Consider the following 21,836-nt stretch of genomic DNA (forward strand, 5'->3'; position numbering starts at 1 on the left):
ATCATAGAAAAACAGTAAATGTTTTTATACGAGTTATTGAGCTATGATGCCACTGTACATTTGATTGTATCTCCAGAAATCTTACACACCTTAACAGCAACTTAGCAAATACATTCAGGTTGTCTAATGATTATCAGTAGTTAAAATGTATGTTCAGGCAAACAGCTTTTTATTATTCCCTGTGACATTCTCACCATGTTTGCAAAACTCTTGCAGGGGCAGCTGCTAGGAGTTCAGTTCCTGTTGATATTGGCCCTCCCCCAAAACTACTCCTCACAAGAGCCTCATCCCTACACACCGTGTGTAGGCAGGGTCCTGAGAGTCACAGTAGCAGCATTGTTTTCCTTGGGAATAAATCAATGTTGAGTATGTGGAGTGAGAGAGAGAGGGGCAAGGGATAGTTAGTTCTTTAGTCCAACAGGCAGAGCTGACAACACTAGATTTCAGTACAGAAAAGTCACTGTGTTAGCTCACACAGGATGTTAGGAGCACCCTGGATTTCTTGCTGAACACCAAGTATTTTTCTCAATTGCAGCACGTGGTACTGAATGTGTTCTTATTATACTATCCAGATATAAATAGCCTGCCCAGACAGACATCATTCTGGTACATATTCACTAAGCACCAGCTATAGGGAATAACGGCCATCTCTGTCTTGCAAAGTATCACTTGTAGTGCCAAGCACCAGAATGCATTCCCAGCTCTGGTTTTGCCAATGCAATGCAAACTACCAATTTTTAGAAAACTTAAGAAATATATCTAGTTGGCGCTTTGGGAGCCAGAAGTGCAAAATTAAATGTATAGCAGCCCTTTGCCAAAATTATTAATTGATTTATATAATAGCGTTCATAGACGTATGCATTCCGAAGCTAAACAGAAGATTAATTTATTTAAAATGAAGGTGGAATAGCAGGAGTGAACTGTTCCAAATCACCTAACTTGATGTTTATTTATTTAATAGAAACAAAAAGTCATTGATGCTGGATTTACACCGAAGGGTTAAAAAAGGCTGCTTATCAGCTGTTTTGATGTGGTGTAAAAAGATTGGACCCTTTGTCAGGTTTTTACTGAAACCCCCACTAGGAAGATTTAACCTATTTCATATTCCAGTGGCTTATGTCAACAAGCAGGACAACTTAAAAGTCATATTGGACAGACTAACCGTTGAAAGAATACAGGGTAGAGTCCTTTTATGGCATAGTAGAGCTTGAAACACAAGGTACCCCACACATCTATACAGCAGGAGTATAGGAAAGTCTGTTATTAGCAATCTCAGAGAAAAGGCATATTGCCAGCCTACAATAAATCATCTTGATGTGTTTCCTGCCCCTATAAGGCAAATCAGCTGTGGTTATAAATTCCCCTAAAGTTTAATTCCACTGCAAACAAGAGCTCATTGTAGCAGACCACGTGCTGTCCAGGGGGAGGGGGGTTAATGGCATGTGATGTGCATGAATACACTATAGCACTGACTGCACTCAATCTGATTCATAAAAATGAATCACATTGTCCTCAAAAGCAGTAAGGAATAACTCACCAGTGGTTTTTAATTGATATTGTTTTGTTAAAAAGAATGAATGCAAAACAGGGTTAACTCTTAAACAAGGAAATAAGAGGAAATCAACAAATCTGTATGAAATGCTGCCATAAAAACATAGTTTTAGTATATAAATTCTTCCTAAAGGTAACAAGAGGAGGAGACTAAACAAACAACTTTAGTACTAATAAAACAACCTTAGTAATCTCTCTCAACACCAATATGGTCCATTTTCTCCCTCTCCTCCAGAGTTTGCAGGCTTCTACCCAGCCTTCTAATACCTAGAGGGGTATACAATCCAATATCAATTCCAGTCAACCTTATCTCCTATAACTAGCCTTCTATCTATTCCAAATTGCATCCCGGCATGAATAGACATAATTTAACAAACACTTGAAGACACTCCACCCCCTATTGGATAGAGGTAGAAGAGTCATGTCTCATTCACAATATCTCTCTAAGCATAACTCCCCACCCACTGAATTGAACCCCAATTAGGCTAGACAAAACCCACAATTTAGATGAAAAAAAAAAATTCTAATATTTTTTTTTATGTACTACTTAAATAAACTTTGTTATTTTAAGAATTCTGAACGTTATTGACTGGTATACATGAACAAAATCCATCCTGCACCTGCACCTTTTAATGTCTGAATGAGGGTGCACAACCTATGACAATACCATGTAAATCCAAAAACTAAAATGGCCAGTGCTCCAAGGGTTATACATTTCAAGTCTTGACTGAGGTCTAGACTTGATCCTATGATCCACTTTATATTTGTGACTTTTGGCACCTTAAGAAGCAGAGCCATGGTGTCTCAGAAACATAAGCGTTTTCCATGTTTTTTTTTAAACTGTGCTATGCTATTTTGGCCCTTAAGACATTGGTAAAGATATGAGGCCTATAACATTTGGTGTGCTGGCCATTTGTGTTTTTGGTATGAAGGCCAGACATCCAAAGGTGTACTTGCAACAGTTTTTAATTTCCTTTGTTTGCCCAAAGGTGGACTGTTATGATCAAGCAGAATTTCAGCACTACCTCCCTCTTTGCACACATTCCAATTGGCCATTGGGGAAGCCCATTACATTGATGAGCCAATAGGAATATGCAGTAGCAGAGCCTAGTGGTTTGAACCCTTCTCCACTTAGGACCTCATTTACAATGGAGAACAGATATACCATTAGCTCCACTTATCTCCATTACAGTTTGCCTCCATATGTACACTGCAGCCCAGCCCATTCATAAAAATTGGGCCAGGGTGTATAGCAGATAGAGCCCCACATTGTTCTCAATCCTTAAAGGAGCAGAGTAAACTCTGTGATTGGAGAAGAGCTGGTCACCTGACATTGACAGGTCCCATGATTGGGATCTCCTCCAGCCTTTTTTTTTTCTTGATTCAGTTCTGTTGAGCTTCTTATGTACTTTGAAGCCGGTGGAGCATAGAGTACATTTCTAAAGGGCATTGCTGTAGTTATTTTTAGCCCATCATTATGGCCGTGGTGTGACCATACTGCTGATTTTTAAATAAGCCCCTCAATGTATAGATATTACTCTTGTATCCAACATCCACCTAACTACCAGCCCCTTGGACCCCATCCTATCACAACTACTCCGGTCACCCTCTAGCTCTATTCTACAATGTCTTACCCGCATCTTCAACCTCTCCCTTTCCAGTGCCATTGTCCCTACACCTCTAAAACAAGCATTGGTGACCCCCATTTTAAAAAAGCCCTCAGTGGGGCCCACCAGTCTGATCAATTTGAGACCCATCTCCTTGCTCCAATTTTCCTCCAAACTTCTTGAACGCCTGGTCTACAACCGCCTGACCTGCCACCTTACTGCTAACAACCCCCTCAACCCCTTTCAATATGGCTTTCGATCTTCAACACTCCACAGAAATTGCCCTTCTAAAACTAACTAATGAGTTACTAACTAACTAACTTACTAACTCTGTACTCATACTCCTGAAACTACCTGCTGCCTTTGACCCACTCCTCAACAAACCCCAATCCCTTGACCTCCAGGACTCTGTTCTCTCATGGTCATTATTATTATACAGGATTTATATAGCGCCAACAATTTGTGCAGCGCTTTACAAAATAGGGAAGATGTTACAATCGCAATACAAATCAAGACAAGATGGTAAGGAGGGCCCTGCCCTTGAGGGCTTACAATCTAAAAGTTCTCCTCCTACCTAACCCAGCGGTGGGTTTCAGTGTCACCTATAGCTCTACTTTCTCCTCTCCTCTTCCGGTATCCAAGGGAGTCCCCCAAGGCTCTGTGCTTGGTCCCTTTTTATTCTCCATCTACACCACCTCCCTGGGTCAGTTGATAACCTCCCATGGCTTCCATTACCATCTCTATGCTGACAACACCCAAATATATCTCTCTACCCCTCAGCTCACCCCTTCTATCTCCTCATGCATCACTAACCTACTCACTGACTTATCGACTTGGATGTCACACCACTACATCAAACTAAATCTGTCCAAAACTGAGCTTATAATATTTCCTCCTCTCCGTGTTCCCTCCCCCCGACTTCTCCATCACTATCAACAGCACTATAATCAGCCCCTCCCATCAAGCCAGGGTGCTCGGAGTAATCCTTTATTCTGAGCTCTCCTTTCAGCCCCACATTCAATTACTATCCAAATCTTGCCGATTCAACCTCCCTAACATTTCCAAAATGCGTCCCTTCTTAACAAACGATACTGCAAAGCTTTTGATTCACTCCCTTGTAATATGTCATCTTGACTACTGTAATTGCCTCCTTGTTGGCCTACTACTAAGCAGGCTATCCCCCTCCAGTCTATCATGAACGCTGCTGCCAGACTCATCCACCTTACCAACTAATCAATGTCCGCCATTCCCCTCTGGTGAAATACACTCATCCCCATAATTCAAGCCGACCTGTGACACTGAAGCTGTCACAGGTCGGCTATATTGATCGGGAACTCAGCGAACACATACTGCCGATCGCTGAGTTCCCGATCTCCTCCCTGCAGAGGATGGTGACTGTCAGTCACCGCTCCCCGCAAGGATTCCCCCCTCCCCTCTCCGCTTCTCCAGCACTGACTGGAAGAATAGACAGTGAAGGGGGCACATAGAGGTAGAGCCAGCTGTCAATCAGGCAGCGGGGTGGATCTCAACAGTATTGTTGGGATCTGTCCAGGCTGCGGCGCAGCTCTGCGCTCTCAACATATAGTGGGCAATGGCCTGCTATATTCTGAGTTTTTTAGGTAACCAGAGGATCTTAGTATTTTTCCTCCTGTGACCCTGAAGAGAAGTATGGCCAAAAAAGGTTAGGCCATAGTTATTGGGAAAAAAACAAAAACATTTAGGTGCAGCTTATAAACGAGGGTCTGAACAATGTGCTCTTATGTGTAATGCAAACAATAATTGTGCTGTGCTTGTTACTTTTGTACCTGAAGGACTCTTTCAAGATGACTCAAACGAAGGAAGAGTGTATGATGAGATCATGCAGCCCGTGGTGCATTCTGGGTACTTGAACAAGGCTGCTGTTTTGAGCAAAACATTTACAGCCAAGAAAACAAAAGACGGTAAGAACGATTCAGTGCAGGGAAAATAGCGATGAAGTAATGAAATGTAGAGGAACCCAATCAAATAAAACCTCCTAACTGATTAGTTTGCAGTAAACTAAAATCTGAATAGTTGCTTTGGATGACATGTGGCACATCCTCATTGCACTGCATTATTGAATAAGCTCATGGCTCATGTTGATTCATACACTGATAATAGTTGATCACAAATGAAACAACAATGTAGAAATATTTAAAATGTCAACCCACCCAAATGTCTAATTAAATGTTTGTAGTATAATGCACGCTTAGGCCTCATTCAAAAGGGCTTTTTAGTGCCAGTAGCAGATTCCTGCAGCCGGAAGCACAGATGGTTCCTGAACAGCTGCAGTTGCTCAGCCTGTACAAAGCAACGACAGGCTAACAGGAACTTCAGCTGATCGCCTTTTTTGCCATGTATACACACATACAGTGGTTGTCAGTGGCAAGGGACAGATGATCGACCCTGGATGCAATCTGTCTGCATATAGGATTGGTATTCTGTCCCTAGTTGCAGTAACTGATGGATGTGTGAATACATGCGAAGAGCAGTGGACTGCTGTGGCTCCTGTCAGCCTGCCGTTGCTTTGTATAGGCTGAATAGCCACAAATGTCTGGAACCACCTGTGATTCCAGCCACAAAATCTGCAGATTCTTTCCTCAGGAATCTGCTGTTTTAAGTCTGCAGTTTCTGACAGCTATGGTATCTGTGGCATTGCTGCCACTGATTATGTCCCTTTGGTAATGTCAGGGGCCACACTTGAGGCCCACTATTTTAAAAAACTTGACCCCCACTGCCCTGAGCCAATTCGATATTGCCCCTGGTGTGATTAGGTATCAGTGTTAATAGGCAATCATATTCTGTGTGTTTAGAAACATATCCAGCTATTTAGCGAAACAGTTCAACGCGCTGGCTGGAACTATCTCCTGTGGAAGTCTATTTCACATTTTTACAAAAGGCCTGTGAGTAAGCCGAGGTGAAACCTATTTTTCTCCAGATGCAAAAAATGATCATATCCCCCTTAATCGCCTCTTCTCCATGGAGAGTTCTCTTCTTCTTTTCTCATGCTGAGTTCCTCCATACCTCTTATCAGTTTAGTTGCCATTCTCTGCACTCTCTCCAGTTCCACAACATCCTATTTGTAAACTGGTGTTCAAAACTGAACTGCATACTCCAGATGAGCGTACAGAGACTACTAATGTACTGATGCTGTGTACAGAGACAAGAGTCTATACCCCTTTAATAGAAGAAAGTATCTACTGGAACATTGAGAGGTCTAGTTTGTCTTGTTTCATCCTCTTTACAGATATGTACCATTTGTTTCCTTGAACAGACTACCATAAACACTGGTGTGTCCTGGAAAGATCCCTCTTATTTTATGAGAATGACAAAAGCACAGAACTGGTTGGGAAGATTGGTCCATCAGAAGTGGTTTGCTTAGGAGTGAACAAACTCGACGTCTTGAGCAGCCCAGCACCCATGGAAAGGTCAGAAATCAAATATCACATGTGCAGGCCAACCTGCTTTTCTTTGAAATACAGGTTATTGCAGAAGCCACCTGTTATTGAGTCAGCAACAATTATGAACTTTGTATATAGAAGAAGACACTTAAGTCACTTTTGGTGATGTAGGTGACATCAACTAACAAAATACTGTAGTAAGAGCGATTTACAAAATGCTGTAGTAAGGCCCACTTTCTGGTAGCCACAGGAAGTAGCTGTAGATTATATATACTAAATTGTTCTTGTTCTTGCATTGATAATCTTCTTATTCCTGAAGTACAGACCTACAGTAATCTTAAGCTAACCACTTCAAGCTATTTTGGCTGATTTAGAAGGAAACAGATGGAATTTGATCTGTGTATGGTCAGCTTAAACCAATTACATAAATGGCAGAGTACTTTCAATATTAGGGTTTATGGCAGCCTTTAAGGCCCAACTCTCGGATTTTCACAAATCTACCCTTCCAGTTCTACTCCCTTCCCCCTGCAATGCAAGGTTTAAATGCTCATTTAGTCTACTGGTAGAGGAATAAGGTGTATTACTTACCTTATAGTTTACTCCGGCTGGCTTTTTCCATCTCTGTGACGTGTTCCCCAAAGCCCCTACTCTAAAGTGCTCCAGCCGGCAGTCTCACGCTGACTTCATTATATACAAGGCAGGGTCAATAGTTCATGATGTTGGGAGGAGTATTGAGGCAGGGTGCTGTGATGTTTTCAGGAAGCTTTGTACAGCACCTTGCCGGTCCCTCGCACCAGCCATGATTTTCCTGCATGGCATAACGATTACATAATTTCTTCTTAAAAATGTATTTAAAGTAAAAATATTTTATTGAAATGTTATTTCATTAGCATGTTTATAAGGGCAAAGGGAGAAACCAGGGAAGGCAAAATATAAGATTAAACTTCTTAACCTATCACTTAACCTGAAAATGTTCTGTAAATTTTAAACTTGATCCCAGCCTGGTTCTTAACACCAAATAACTGCTAGAATGTCATATTTACTTTATCAAGCCACAAAGCTATTGGATCCAACTGCCCTTCCTACACCAAGATCTCAGCACCATAGACTAATTGATCTGCCAAAAGCACACGGTGTACAGAAAAATGTTAATTGTAATACTTAACTTTAAATGTTCCATTTTGGAAGTTTTGGCTGATTATAATTAACCAACAGCCTAAACCTGTTGTAGAAAGTAGATGGTTTTAACCAGATTTTTTAAAATTCTGTTTCATTATATTGATTCTCCTCTTTTAAAAACATGTGAATGTATAATCATTCGTGCTGGACCGATCTGTATGTGTTAACATTTTAGGTTTCGGTACATATTTGAAATTTTCTTGGCTTCTGAAAAAGTGCACCAGTTTGGGACTGATGCTGCTGAGACACTGCAGACATGGACAAGTGCCATAGGAAAGGTGAGGTTCTATTTATTCTATTTGTACATGTTATTTATGATATGACAACTTCAGGATAACAGCTAAATTCACAAGTAATATATATATATATGACTCTTCCTATCTGCCAAAAGATAAAAAAATTCTGTTAATCTTGAGATCCCAAACACATAGTACAGTCAGGTTGGAAACCCCTCTTTTTTTCACATTGGTATAGTAAGCCACTGGTAATGTAACCACGACTTCATGCTGCCCCTTTGGAGGGCTACATCACCAGCTTCTCTTAGGGCGATCTTGCTAGTAAACTACGAGATCTACCAAGATCTATTTTGGAAAAGTATTGTTTCTTCTTCAACCGATGACGTCTGCAGGAAGGCAGATACAGAGATATGCATGAATTAACTAAATCATGTAAGACTTTGTTAATTCATTCATAAAACTGTGTGTATATGCTGATTGTGCAGACATAGGGTCTTTCTGCACATCATGGGGGGCTGGAAAGTTATTGAGAGAAGCAAAGGGAGACATAATCCTTTGCCCTTGCTAGAAATGGTCACCAGAATAAAGGTCCAGAAGTTAAAAACAAAAAGGTAATCAAGGAAACAACAACCTGCTTATAACAGGAAATATATATTTTTTAATTGCAGTTTCACAGAGTTTATAGTAGTGCCTTTATTTTATTTTTGTGGATCTGGGTGAAGTTTCGCTTGAAGCTTCAAAGCTTAGTTACTGACTCCTCTTAGCTTGTGACTGGATAGCAAAATAGCAGCAGTTCATTTATGAGGTCATCCTCGTGCTCTCTCCTCTTATACGTAAGCTACGAGCAATTAAATGAAGCAGAGCTTTGTTTCCTCACAATACTGCCTCGTCCTCTCTTGGTCCAGCTGAGCAGGAGTTTTTGGAAGCTATTATAAATCTGAAATATTATAGCTTTATATAAAGTAAAAACATTTACAGGGTTATTCACAAAAGGGTGAAGAGTTTGGAGAAGGCAGGAGAAGTGAACAATCTAGGCCAAAACAGCTGATTTGGAAACATTCTCCAATTCAGCTCACTTTCCAAATCAGCTATGTTGTCCTAGATTGTTCACTTCTCCTTCCTTCTCCAAACTCTTCACCCTTTTGTGAATAACTCTGTATATGAATGCATAACTGAAAAAGGGTGTCTTTTATTTTAGAACAACTCCATACAATGCATCCAGAGAATAGTGGACTGGAAGAAAAAAGAATAAATGACACTGCCGTTTATAACCTTGTTCCATGCCTTTAGAAAATCTGACTTCCTCTTGCTCTCTCGCTCTCTCTCTCTCTCTCTCTCCCCAATCCTCACTTGCTAGAGTTGTCTTTTAGGTTTTGAAGGGTTATGCTCTAAAACCTGTGACACCGTTTTTTTTCTTTCCATGCAGTGGTTCACCCCAATCAGCTGCCACTGTCTGCTAGTATATGAGTTCCAGCGAGTGGGTAAGATGCGCTACAAAGCAATGCTGAACCCAGATCAGTGGAAGGAAGGCTTCTTTCTGTTACAGAAAAGTCATCTTTTTATCTGTCCAGAGGAACAGAATGCAGCAGAAGACAGTGTCAATTTGCGTAGTCTCCAGGAGCTCAGTAAGTATTATAGAGACAGCTTTCTACAGATGTTACAAATGGCCTCAGTTGAAACAGGGTCTATGTTGCACAAAATTATTTCTGTCTCATTAGGGCTATCCCTATGAAGTCTATCCAGGGAAAGAGTGGGTGGGTTCCCTGGCCACCACTCCTCTTTAGGTTTTTGTACCTGTAACAGAATAATGGTGGTGCCCTTAGTATGTTGGGTGTGTGCTGTTGAGGCCAAGTTTGTCTTGTCAACCAATGTGCCCTAGGGACCAGTTGGCACCCACTGTTTTTTTTACAACCATTTGAAAAATGTCTTGTGTTATTTCCCCCTAGCCAACATAGCCATGGCCCTGTTCTTAGTCTATGATTTATTGAAGTACCCTATTCTGGGGTATTGTGTGCATGGATTTAACTATGACTGGCCACACTGAACCACTTGTGTCTCAGCCAGTATTGTGGGGTTGAGTATAACCAGTAGAACTGAATTTATAGGAAAGAAAACAATCTGTTTTCTATGATTTCAGTATTCCTTATGATTCTAGTATGCCTCTCAGTTTCTGGAGAAGGGTGATTACTTCTTCAGCCAGTCACTACCATTCCCAGACTAGTGCACACTGCAGTATTTGTAGTGGTCAAATCACTTTAAAACCAGCCTTGTAACCACAGCCATTGTGGAAATCAATCTTTAAAGTTCTTAACAATGGCACAGAAATCTTAACTATTTTCCAATTATCTTTTATTGGAATAGAACCTTGGCAGCCTGATAAGCCTCCAATGTGTACACACAACAGGCAGTGTTTAGCTGTTAGTAAGCATCTCTAACATCTGGGTTTAGAAAGTAATTTGGTGCACACAAAGTTGGTTCTTGTCCTGCGTTACTACTGAGGAATGTATTTAAATAAGGGCTCATTCACACAGGTGCAGAAGTCCGTGCCAGGGAGCTATAGGTTATGCATACAGCCCGTCTGTATAAGTAAATTACCTGCTGCAGTTGTACACTGGTAGACACTGCTCAGTGTGTTTTCTTGCGTATCCCTGGAAGCAGACTGTCTGTGTCATCTCCACAGTATGTGGACTTCTGCACCTGTGTGAACGAACCCTAAAAGTGCTTGAAGTCCAGATTTAAAGTGACATTAAACCCTCAGATTTTTTAACATAAACCAATACTGGAATGTGTGCCTTATTGTAATCCATGGTTGTTTCCCTTCTCTTTGCTGCTCTTCCTTTTAAATCCTCATCTCTTCTCATGCTTGGGGAGAACTTCCTTTGCAGCTGAGTGCCTCTTCCTGTAGTGCTGTCTCAGGTTGTGAACCTACACACAGACACCATGTATCCATTTCAGAGACAAGGCAGTCTGCTGCAAAACAGAAGTTGTGGCCATCATGAGAAGAGAGAAGGATTTAAAAGGAAGAACAGCAAAGAGAAGGGAAACAACCATGGATTACAGTAAGGCACACATTACAGTATTGTTTTATGTAAAAAAAATCTGAGGGTTTAATGTCACTTTAAGCACTTGTGCTATTTTTATAAGCAGGTGTATAAAATGTTAGAAACTAGAGTCTGTTGATTTTAATGAGCATCTCTCTACGTATTTCTTTCTTGATATTTAGCTGTATCACCAGCAGCGGAAAATTCTGAGAAGAAAGATATATTAATACTGGTAGAAAAAGGAAGGTACGTTTAAGTTAATTATTTTTGTGTTTGTGATTTCTATTTCACACTTTATTCCAAAAGAAGTCAGATTATTTTATATGGGGCTCCTCTGCCACCTGGTGGCCATTCTATATGTTTCAGATGGATAGTTTTCAGGTAATTGCACTTGCTATATTGCAAATGAGAAAATGGTTGCCAAAGAAGATTTTATAGCTTTGTAAAGTGTACATGAACCAAACAATGTTTTCTATGTGCGGGGAATATTTTCAGTTTTTTTAAATCGACTTGATATTTACTTCCACTCTGTAGGACCCTGTATTTGCAGGGTTTCACAAGGGCAGATTTCTTGGCATGGAGTTCAGATATCCAGACAGCAGCATGCAGTGGTGGCAACATGTTACGTGACCAGCAACTTAGTAGGAATGACATTCCCATCATTGTGGACAGCTGCATTGCGTTTCTCACTCAGTACGGTGAGTGTGATTGTTTTTACCAGAAATATTATGGAGATTTAATATGCAAAATCTAAAGAAACTCTGGAAGATTGTTTGTGCTTGATGGAGTCTATAGAAAGTAGAGTCACAGAGGGGATCACTGATAAGCTCTAGCATCAGATTACGTGCAACCTGTTCATTCTATATTTAGCTTTGATTGTCTTCACGTGTTTCACTGTAGACATGTCATTTAAAAATTGTTTCCTACCTGATCAATACTTGCCAATATACCAACACTGCTGCCAGATACAATTAAAAGTCATCACTCTGTATTTAACCTTCCAAAAAAATATAACACACACTTGAGTCCTAAATTACAATATGGTGTATAAACAGTTTAATGGATATTAGTAACATTCAAACAGCAGTCATCTCTTTCTTAGCCTAAAATAGCCACTAACAGGAAACGAATCATTTACAATGTGAAGCATCTAAAAATCTGTGCCAGAATGGGAATCTTTCTGTATGCTAGTAATAGTTTTTTTTTTTATATTCTATTTAGTATCCAAGTCATGTAGGTTTTGATCTTGAGGTTAATTAAAAAAAAATTTTACATTGAATTTTATTGGGAGCATAAAGGATAAGCATATATACGCTGATCATCAGTACATACATCATGTACTGTTATGTAACACACATCAGTACATGTGAAGAGATGAGCATCATATACGTATGTTCACTAAAAGGTAGTAGATTGCTTAAAGGAGAATTATGAGGTGAGTGGTTTTCACTCAGCCTCAAAATCTGAGCCGACCTGTGACAATGAAACTCACAGGTTGGCTCAGTGGATGGGGAATTGAGCGAACACATAGCGGCGCTCGCTCACTTCTCGATCCTGTGCCGGCAGAGAGCCGTGGCAGGGAAGGGACTGGATTCCCCCCTCCCCGCTCCGATCCTCCAGCGCTGACTGGCGGAACAGACTGGGGAGGGGGCGGGTATAGCTCACGGTGTACTGAGATGCCGCACAGCTGCGTGAGTGACAGCTGGCTCTGCCCAGCTAGAGGCAGAACCAGCTGTCACTCACGCAGCTGGGAGGATCCAGACATAATTGTTGGGATCCGTTCCGGCTGCGGCGTCTCAGTATACCGCGAGCTGCAACTCGCGGTATACTGAGCTTTGGGTGACGGGAGGACGCTAGTTTGTGTCCTCCCGTTACCCTTAGGAGAACTATGGGGAAAATCCCTAACCCTGTGGTTCTCCTTTAATAAACATGTGGACTCCATTTGATCAGTGTTTAAAAAAATAATATATATATATATTTGTCAACATAGAATTTTTAATTTGCATGTTGTAGGTCTCAACTTGTTTAGAGAGAGAATTGAGTAATAGGATCTTTAAAGTTCTAGGATTCTTTATGGATTATATAACTGAACCAGATTCTTTGAAATTTGCCTGTTATCTTTACCTATCTAAAAGAACTACTAAGTAGTTCCATGCACATTGGATGGTACAGAGATTTCTTATATATTTCTTTCATGTCAAAATGACAGCAATTGACATGACCCATAAGAGGCAGACAGATAATGCCTGTTATAAATCTCCTGCATGTTAGATTAGCCATTCTCAACCTGGGTTCAATGGAACTCTAAGGCTCCACCAGAGACTGCCAGGGGTTCCTTGAGCTGTGCCATACTGACCTCCCGTTTGATGGTACCTGCATAGTTCCTGGGCCAGTGCCACTTGAAAGAGCCAGCAGCATGACAACAATGATCTTTTTAGCTATAAAAAAACATGACATTCTGGTCACCACTGTAAGGGGGGCATTCTTCCCACTCAGCGCCAATGCAATGTGTATTTTTCCCTCGGTTCCCAGATAAATTGCCTTTAGTGGGGTTCCCTGAGAACTGAAAATGATTTCAAGGGTGCCTAAGAGGTAAAACGGTTAAGAAAGACTGGATTAGATTTTTATAAATCTGAAGCATATTGGGTTAACATGCTTAGAGTGTGCTCAGTTCCACATTATACAATACACAGATGTTCCATGATTTGAGATATTAGAGGGCACAGTGGAGGCGCGCTGTTCTGCATCTTGAAGTACACAGGCAGAAGATAAAGAATTTAGTGCATGCCATATTTTTTTTGCCTATTTCACCATATTCTGGTTAGTTGTCCTGTCTCAGGAACACATCTGCCAGGCATATATAGATATTTAGGGCTCATAACAGTGTGTTTGCACAGGTCTCCGCCACGAGGGGATATATAGAAAAAATGGAGCCAAATCTCGGATTAAACTGCTGATGGACGAGTTCCGAAAAGATGCCCGAAACGTCAAACTCCGCATCAGCGACAATTTCGTTGAGGATGTCACAGATGTGTTGAAGAGGTTTTTCAGGGAGCTGGATGATCCTATTTTCACAACAGAGCGCCATCCGCAGTGGAGAGAAGCTGCAGGTAATAAACCAAAATAAAATCTGCCCCTGTCAGTTAAAATATAATCTCAGGCTCTTGATTGAGGGTGAATATTACAGCAAAAGCTGGTTTGGGATTTTTATCTTTTTAATTAGCTAATTTTTATCTTGTTATTTTTGGATGGAGTTCTTCTTTAAATCTTTTGTGTTAGCTAAGTGTACTGTTTCACATGTGACATTCCGACTCTTTGTTACAGCAGCAACACATTTATCTTTGTTGTTTTGCTGTTTACCATAAAACTAAAATACTGTTCATTAAACCATGAAATTAAAAATCAAGAACAGTAACATGGAGGCGAAGCACTCTATTTGCATGTTTATTAATCCTTCTTGCTGTAAACGGATAACGATTCTGTTTTTCTCTTACAGTCAGCTTACATATTTTGTATCATTATGAAAGACAAAAGGGACATTTAGGGGAGTATTTATCAATGATTCACTTGTGAAATTTGCCCAGTAAAAATATCTAAATTCACCCAAATTAAGATTTGTTGGGATTTGCCCAGCAATTTCTGGTAGGGTTTGTGCTATGTATTATATGACATTTGCTGGGTGAATATTGCCAAGGCAGAGGTTGATAGTACAGTAGGAGTTATTTTTCACCTTTGGACAAATCTTCTTCTGGATGAATCTTGTTAAATAACTAAAATGTCCTTTTGTTCATTTGCCGACATGCTTTCTATGGCGCTGAAACTGCAGTTATTTGAGGGATGATATAGGAGGATGTACAGTACATCTTTTCTACAGCTCTGCTGTGGGTAGACTAACTTTCATTTTGCTAGCACCTTTTTTGTCTTCAATTTTCCCTAATTAAAGACCCTTCTTGTTATTGCTGGAGTTTTGTCTTTTGAATTGCAGTTGGACATTGCAGAGATAGCTTGGAAGTGACCATCGGTCACTGGGTTCCGCTTTGGGTGCTTTCAAGACTCATTTCTGGCAAAGGTTTGCTGTGGAGCACTTTCCAGGTCCAAAACCGCTTGCATTGCATCAGCACCTGCACTGTCTGTAAAGACTCAGTGAGTAGGCCACACTGTCTCATTTACATAGGGCGCTGGGCACCTTTATTTCCTGTTCCAGACGGTTTTACTGTGGAAGGGATTAGCGCTGTGGAGCTGAGCACTGACTTTGCAGCAATTTCCTGAGTGGAGTGTCCTCCATGCCCTCTTTCCAACCATAAAGCATCAAGGACGCTGCTGCTCATGTTTGCAAAGAGCCGCATGGAACTTTGATCTTCAGTCCGTTTCTGCTTGTTTGGGAATCTCCAGCCATCCAACACTAACCTGCTACCAGCTGCCTGGGTTCCATGAGTGCCTTTGCTTCTTAACTTGAGCCTATACCTAATACCTATAAAACACCTTGTGCCAATATACTGTATATCTCAGCAGCAAGCACTATAATGTGTGATTATGAATCTTAATTGACCTGTGAGTATGCTGCGCTAATCTTTTTAACCTGTGAATTTAGTGCGCCACATTCACAGGTTGAATTTGTAATACCTATACCTGTTCTTTGCCTTACCTCCACATGACCACAACATGTCTAGCGATAGGAGGGGCAGTCCTACTGTACTGAATGCCCCCCCAGCTCACTTTCTACATAGGGCTTTGGGATTGCTTGCAGCACGCCTACTGACGTTGCTGACGTCTGCAGTCTGGAACCAGATTACCACCTGTCTTAGGGACCTCTTTATCTTTGTCAAATGTGGCTAGGAGCTCTGCCCTTTTGGCTGGGGTCTTTACTACGGTTATGCAAGACTTTATGGACCAAATCACGCAGGTATTTGCTTACTCTGATTGCAGCCTTTTCTGCAGATTCTATATTTGATTTGCCCTCAGCCCGTGTTACTTTCGAGCCATCGGCTCCAGAGACTTATTTTTTTCAAATGTTTCTCTATGCAGATTGGTAAGAGAAACATATTGGTAAGTTATTTGATCCCCTTAAGCACTTATTAGCCTTGTATCCATTTCCAATCTAACAAGACTATACTGGTGAAGAAGGTAATCTGTTTTAAAGGATCCAGCTAACAAACTGTTGGAAGCCCTTTGTAGAGTCTTGTTCTCTCTCTCTTGTTCTCTCTGGTGGGCCCTGCTCTTAACTCTGTTCTGGCTGTGACTTAACTTTGTCTGACTGGTCTAAATCCCTTAAACGAGATCTATCTCCTTCTAAAGTGGAGCCCTTGCTTATTGAACACGTGAAGCAGATAGCTGTACCATTATACTTCAGTTCTGACAGTTTTCTGTAAGATTCTTCTTTCATGCATGTATCTCATATCAGTACATATGCGTAGGGTACCTTGGCTAAAGTGCTGGGCTGTGAAACCTTTGTGCAAAAAGCATTTGATCTGCATGGCCTTTAAGGGACAACATCTCTTTGGACCAGCTCTTGATAATATTAACAAAGATGCTACTGGTGAAATCTCCCTCTCTGACTTTTAAATGTCCATCTGATTGCTCCACTCCCTCAACCTCTACTTTGAGACCCCCTCAAGCTTGTCTATCTGTCCTCTCACAAGGTTTAGGTCTGTGAACACATGGACAGCTTGCACCTCAGATACCTGGATGCTCATTGCACTCCCCTCCGTTTCTCACTACCAGTTACTGTACTGAATAGCAGATCTCCGTCAAGCCCCTTAAAATCCTCTGGATTAAGATGTATTTGCCCCAGTTCCTAATGAGGGCATCCACCCTATCTTGATCTGAATGCCCAGAAATTATGCAAAAAAACTATGGGACATCTGCACCACTAGTAGGGCTTTGCCCTTCGGCCTCTTGTCTGCACCTTGGGTATTCACCCTTATTATTTATTTATTATTATACAGGATTTATATGGTGCCGACAGTTTCCGCAGCACTTTACAATATAAGGAAGACATTACAATACAATTCAAGACAAGATGGAAAGGAGGGCCCTGCCCGTGAGAGCTTACAATCTAAAAGGCAGGGGCAAGTGATACATGAGGAGGTAGCTGTGTGGGGATGAATTGTTTGAGAAAGTGATGGTTCAGTGGTTAGTTAGAGGTGGGATAGGCTTCCCTGAAGAGATGAGTCTTAAGGGATCGCCTAAAGGCAGTCAGAGTGAGAGATAGACTTGGGTTGGGGTAAAGAGTTCCACAGAATGGGGGAGACTCTAGAGAAGTCCTGGAGGCAAGCATGGGAGGAGTTGACAAGGGAGATAGAGAGCAGGAGGTCTTGGGAGGAGCGTAGGGGATGGTTAGGGTGATACTTAAAGACAAGGTTGGAGATGTAACCTGGGGATGAGTTGTGAATGGCTTTGTCAGTGGCTTTTAATCTTTTGAATTTTATCCTTTGGGCGATTGGAAGCCAGTGCAGGGAGTGACAGAGGGGGGTTGCAGATACTGAGCGGTTGGTTAGGTGGATAAGTCTGGCGGCAGCATTCATGATAGACTGGAGGGAGGATATCCTGTGTAGAGGTAGGCCAATGAGGAGGGAGTTACAATAGTCGAGACGAGAGATAACAAGTGAGTGGATGAGTAGCTTTGTGGGTTCATTGGTGAGGAAGGGGCGTATTTTGGAGATGTTGCGAAGTTGAAGATGGCAGGATTTGGATAGGGATTGGATGTGGGGAAGAAAGGTGAGGTCCGAGTCAAGGATGACACCTAGCACCCTGGCATGGGGTGAGGGTTGACGATGGTTGTGTTATCAATCATAATCGAAAAGTTGCGGGAGGGTGCATGGGGGGGAGGGAATACCATGAGCTCATTTTTTTAAAGATTGAGCTTTAAGAAATGTTGCGACATCCAGACTGATATGTCAGTTAGTAAGTTAGTGATACGTAAGGAGACTGAGAAGGTGAGTTGTAGAGTGGAGAGCTATATTTGAGTGACATCAGCATAGAGATGGTACTGGAAGCCATGTGAGGTTATTAACTGACCAAGAGAGGAGATAGAGAAGGGGTCAGAGGACAGAGCCTTGGGGGACCCCAACAGACAGGGGGAGAGGAGAGGAAGATGTAGATTTGTAGGTTACACTAAAAGAGCGCTTAGATAGGTAGAAAGAGAACCATGAGAGAACAGAGTCTTGTAGGCCAAGCAAGTGGAGTTTTTTGAGGAGCAGTGGGTGGTCAACTGTGTCAAAAGCAGCAGAAAGGTCTAATAGCAAGGGTAAGGAGTAAAGGCCGTTGTTTTTTGCTGTTAGTAAGTCATTAGTGAGTTTTAGGAGGGCAGTTTCAGTGGAGTGTTGGGGGGCGAAAGCCAGACTGTAAGGGATCGAGAAGGTTGTTATCAGTGAGGTGGAGGCTCAGGCGATTGAAGATGAGGAGTTTGGAGGTGAAGGGGAGTAAGGAGATTTGGTCTGAGGTTAGTGGGGTCCAGTGAAGGTTTTTGGGGTGACCAGTGCATGTTTTAGAGGGGAGGGAAAGATGCCAGTGGAGAGGGAAAGATTAAAAATGTAAGTAAGAGAGTGTAGGATAGAGCAAGAGCGTGATCGGAGTAGTGGTGAGGGAACAGGGCCCAGGGGGCAAGTGGTGAGGTGGGTGTCAGAGAGAAGCTTGGCAGCCTCTTCTGTGGTGATAGGCTCAAAAAAGGAAAGTAACAAGGGTGATGGTGGGCCTGGTACATAAATAGGGGAAAGTGACTGGACAGTGGGCATTTTATCTCGGATTGCATCTATTTTGTTTGTGAAATGAATGGCAATGTCCTGGGCAGTGAGTGAGTTAATGGGTGGTGGCGGTGGGGAACATAGTAGAGAGTTAAACGTAGAAAAGAGTTGACGAGATTTGGATGAGAGTGTGTTAATAAGGGTGACGAAATAAGTCTGTTTGGAAGCACGGAGGGAGGAGCTATATTTTAGGAGGGCATCTTTATACAGGGTAAAGTCTTGCAGAGACCTAGTTTTACGCCACACTCGTCTCTTGAGGTTTCTGGTTTCTTTAGTTTGCCACGGTTGTAGTTGACATGGTTGAAGTCTGCGTGTAGTGAGGGGAGCCAAGGTGTCTAGGGAGGATGAGAGCGAGCTGTTGAATACGGAAGTAACCAGGTCAGGGCAGGACAGGGGTGAGATTTTGTCATAGAGGTAGTCAGTAGCAGAGTAGAGAAGAGAAGGGTCGAGGTGGCGAAGGTTTCTCCGGGTGACAGTGTGCCGTGTAGGGGGATTCATGGTTGGGGACAGGGTGAAGGTGAAACTGACAAGGTTATGGTCCGAGAGGGGAAAAAGGGATTTTGGAGAGGTTGCAAGGTGTGCACAGGTGAGAGAAAACCAGATCTAGTATGTTACCATCAGAGTGAGTAGGGGTGTGTGTCCATTGTGTTAGGTCAAAAGAAGAGGTTAGGTTGAGAAATTGAGTGGAAGCTGGGGTGTTTGTTATTTGCGATGTTAAAGTCACCAAGAATGATAGTGGGTATTTCTGAGGAGAGAAAGTACGGTAGCCAAGCAGAGAAGTAATCAAGAAAGCGAGATATTGGTCCAGGAGGCCGGTATATTACAGCAACCCTCAGAGAAACTGGAGAAAAAAGACGAATACAGTGAGCTTCAAATGAGGAGAGGGATAGAGAGGGAGGCGAAGGCAGAACTTGAAAAGTGCATTGTGGGGATAGAAGGATTCCCACTCCACCTCCTTTCCGTCCACTGGGTCTGGGTGAGTGCGTCCAGTGGAGGCCACCATGGGAGAGGGCAGCAGAGGAGGCCGAGTCGGATTCCTGAAGCCAGGTTTCAGTGACCGCAAGCATGTTAAAAGAATTGGAGATAAGAAGACCATGCACAGTGAGTTTGTTACAGACAGAACGGGCATTCCAGAGGGCACATGAGAAGGAAGGGCTGGTTCTAGGAAGCAGGGGGATAGAAATGAGGGTGCGTTGATTGCGGCTGCTGCCAGAGGAAAGGGAGTGCTGGTTCGGAGGGTGAATATTATAAAACATAGGGCCAGGATTGGGACACATATCCCAAGAAGTAAGGAGAAGCAGAAGGGTGAGCGAAGTAAGGTGAGAGTGAGATTTATATGAGTGAACATGCCCCAATGATCTGGAGGTAACCCTTGCATGTGGGTTAAGAATGAGCAGGAGTTGATGAGTGCAGTAATAGGGAGAGGGTAGGAGAGACGGTGCAATATATAATTTGTGGGGTGGAGAGGGGGAGTAAAGAAAATAAATTTTAAGAAGTGAGGACATAATTGTGAAAAGCAGTGGTAGAGAAGGCATGTTAACTGATGGAGAGTCGAAATCAAATTTGGTAGAGACATAGGTGAATGGAGTGAACAGGATTACCTGCAGTCTGTATGGAGCAAGGCAGTTATGTGTGTGCCTTTTCCTAGTGCCATTTTCTAAGTGTGAAGTTGATGACGACACTTAATATCAGATAGCCACTTTGTATCAGAGAGACATTACAAAGTGTATGACATCACGCACTACCTGCTGGTATCCATTTTGGTGATGGACGCCGGCAGAGAGAGGAGGGGACATTCGCCCGGTGGGATACGGTATGCTGCAGGATTCCCTCCTCGATCGAGCAACTGCCGGGCTCTCGTGACGCTACTGTGTCCAGTCCTCCAGTAGGTTAAAGACTTTCTGTGACCTTCAATTGACTCCCAAGAAAAGGATTTTAGAGTACAAAAACCCTATTATGCTGATGAGAATTTTCATCATATGTCTGTTTACAGTTCATCCTACTGTCTAAATGTTTGACATTACATTTTTCTTATTTATTCATTTTAAGAACATCAAGAAAGGTCAAAGAGGCTAGAAAAATACATGGAGCTGATTGACCACCTTCCTAAAGTCAATCGAGCTACACTGGCTGCCCTGATTGGTCACCTCTACCGGTAATACTTTATACTACACTTGCCATAACTGTAAAATATATTTATAATATTATATTATTATGCAGCAATACTATGTAGAAAATTGGTAGCAGCACACAATCCAGAAAAACATGGTAGCAGTAGTATAGCAATAATTCAGTAGGCACTCTTGAGAAAGGGGGGCAGCGACCTGCGAAAACATTAGTATAATAAAACCTACACTTTTAGTCCTGTTTGAAGACCTGTTTGAGTGCCTACAGAACTTTTGCAATATGCAGTAGTATGTATAACCCATGAAACCTGTCATGGTTTTTTAATGTTTAGAAGTCCGGAAAATGAACTAATAAACTAAGGGGGCATGACATGTCATGACTAATAAAGATCAGCAAACTGGTTTGTGAGACTCAGAAATCTGGGAGTCATATCTGAAGCTAAGAGAATCTTGCAATGCCTCATGGGGGTTGTTGTTCCACAACAGCTGGAGGGGCGGAGTTTGACCACCACCACTGCTGTAGACAAACTGATCTGTTAACTGGAAAAGTGGTCCAAAGGATAACATTTTATAAGGAAATGAGTACCTGCTTATTGGGATAGTGATCTGCAGGAGTTGGCATTGCAATGGATTGCGGCCCTCCTGCAGTGAAGATATCTGCTGTGCACTTTGCTTAGGCACCAAAGTGAATAAGGTTTAACATCCTCAATAAAACAGTTAACGGTGGTATCTAACATACATGCTAGCTAAGAGAATAGCAGAGTCCACTATTGGTGGTGTGGGTTTCCTCTTCACTAATTTTTGACAGTTAATTTGCGTATAATGCTGATTCTCAACCAGTGGACCTTATGTACATAAATTTCAGTGTCTCTTTTGCTCATACTGACCCGATTCTTCCTTTTTATCTGCTAACCTGTACCATAAGAAATAAAGCC

General features: G+C 42.0%; 1 protein-coding gene across 1 annotated transcript in view; it reads left to right on the forward strand.

Annotated features, from left to right (window-relative positions):
• The window catches only part of ARAP3 (ArfGAP with RhoGAP domain, ankyrin repeat and PH domain 3), an 89,950-nt gene that overhangs the window by 40,162 nt on the left and 27,952 nt on the right, over positions 1-21,836 (forward strand). Inside the window, exons 15-22 of the mRNA XM_018554886.1 lie at positions 4,964-5,098; positions 6,451-6,604; positions 7,932-8,034; positions 9,419-9,617; positions 11,216-11,279; positions 11,568-11,731; positions 13,931-14,143; positions 20,825-20,930. Coding sequence (XP_018410388.1) covers positions 4,964-5,098; positions 6,451-6,604; positions 7,932-8,034; positions 9,419-9,617; positions 11,216-11,279; positions 11,568-11,731; positions 13,931-14,143; positions 20,825-20,930 — 1,138 coding nt within the window. The remainder of the gene's footprint in view (positions 1-4,963; positions 5,099-6,450; positions 6,605-7,931; positions 8,035-9,418; positions 9,618-11,215; positions 11,280-11,567; positions 11,732-13,930; positions 14,144-20,824; positions 20,931-21,836) is intronic.

The sequence above is a fragment of the Nanorana parkeri genome, unplaced genomic scaffold (assembly GCF_000935625.1).
Source record: "Nanorana parkeri isolate BGI_ZX_2015 unplaced genomic scaffold, ASM93562v1 scaffold176, whole genome shotgun sequence".
NCBI lineage: Eukaryota > Metazoa > Chordata > Amphibia > Anura > Dicroglossidae > Nanorana > Nanorana parkeri.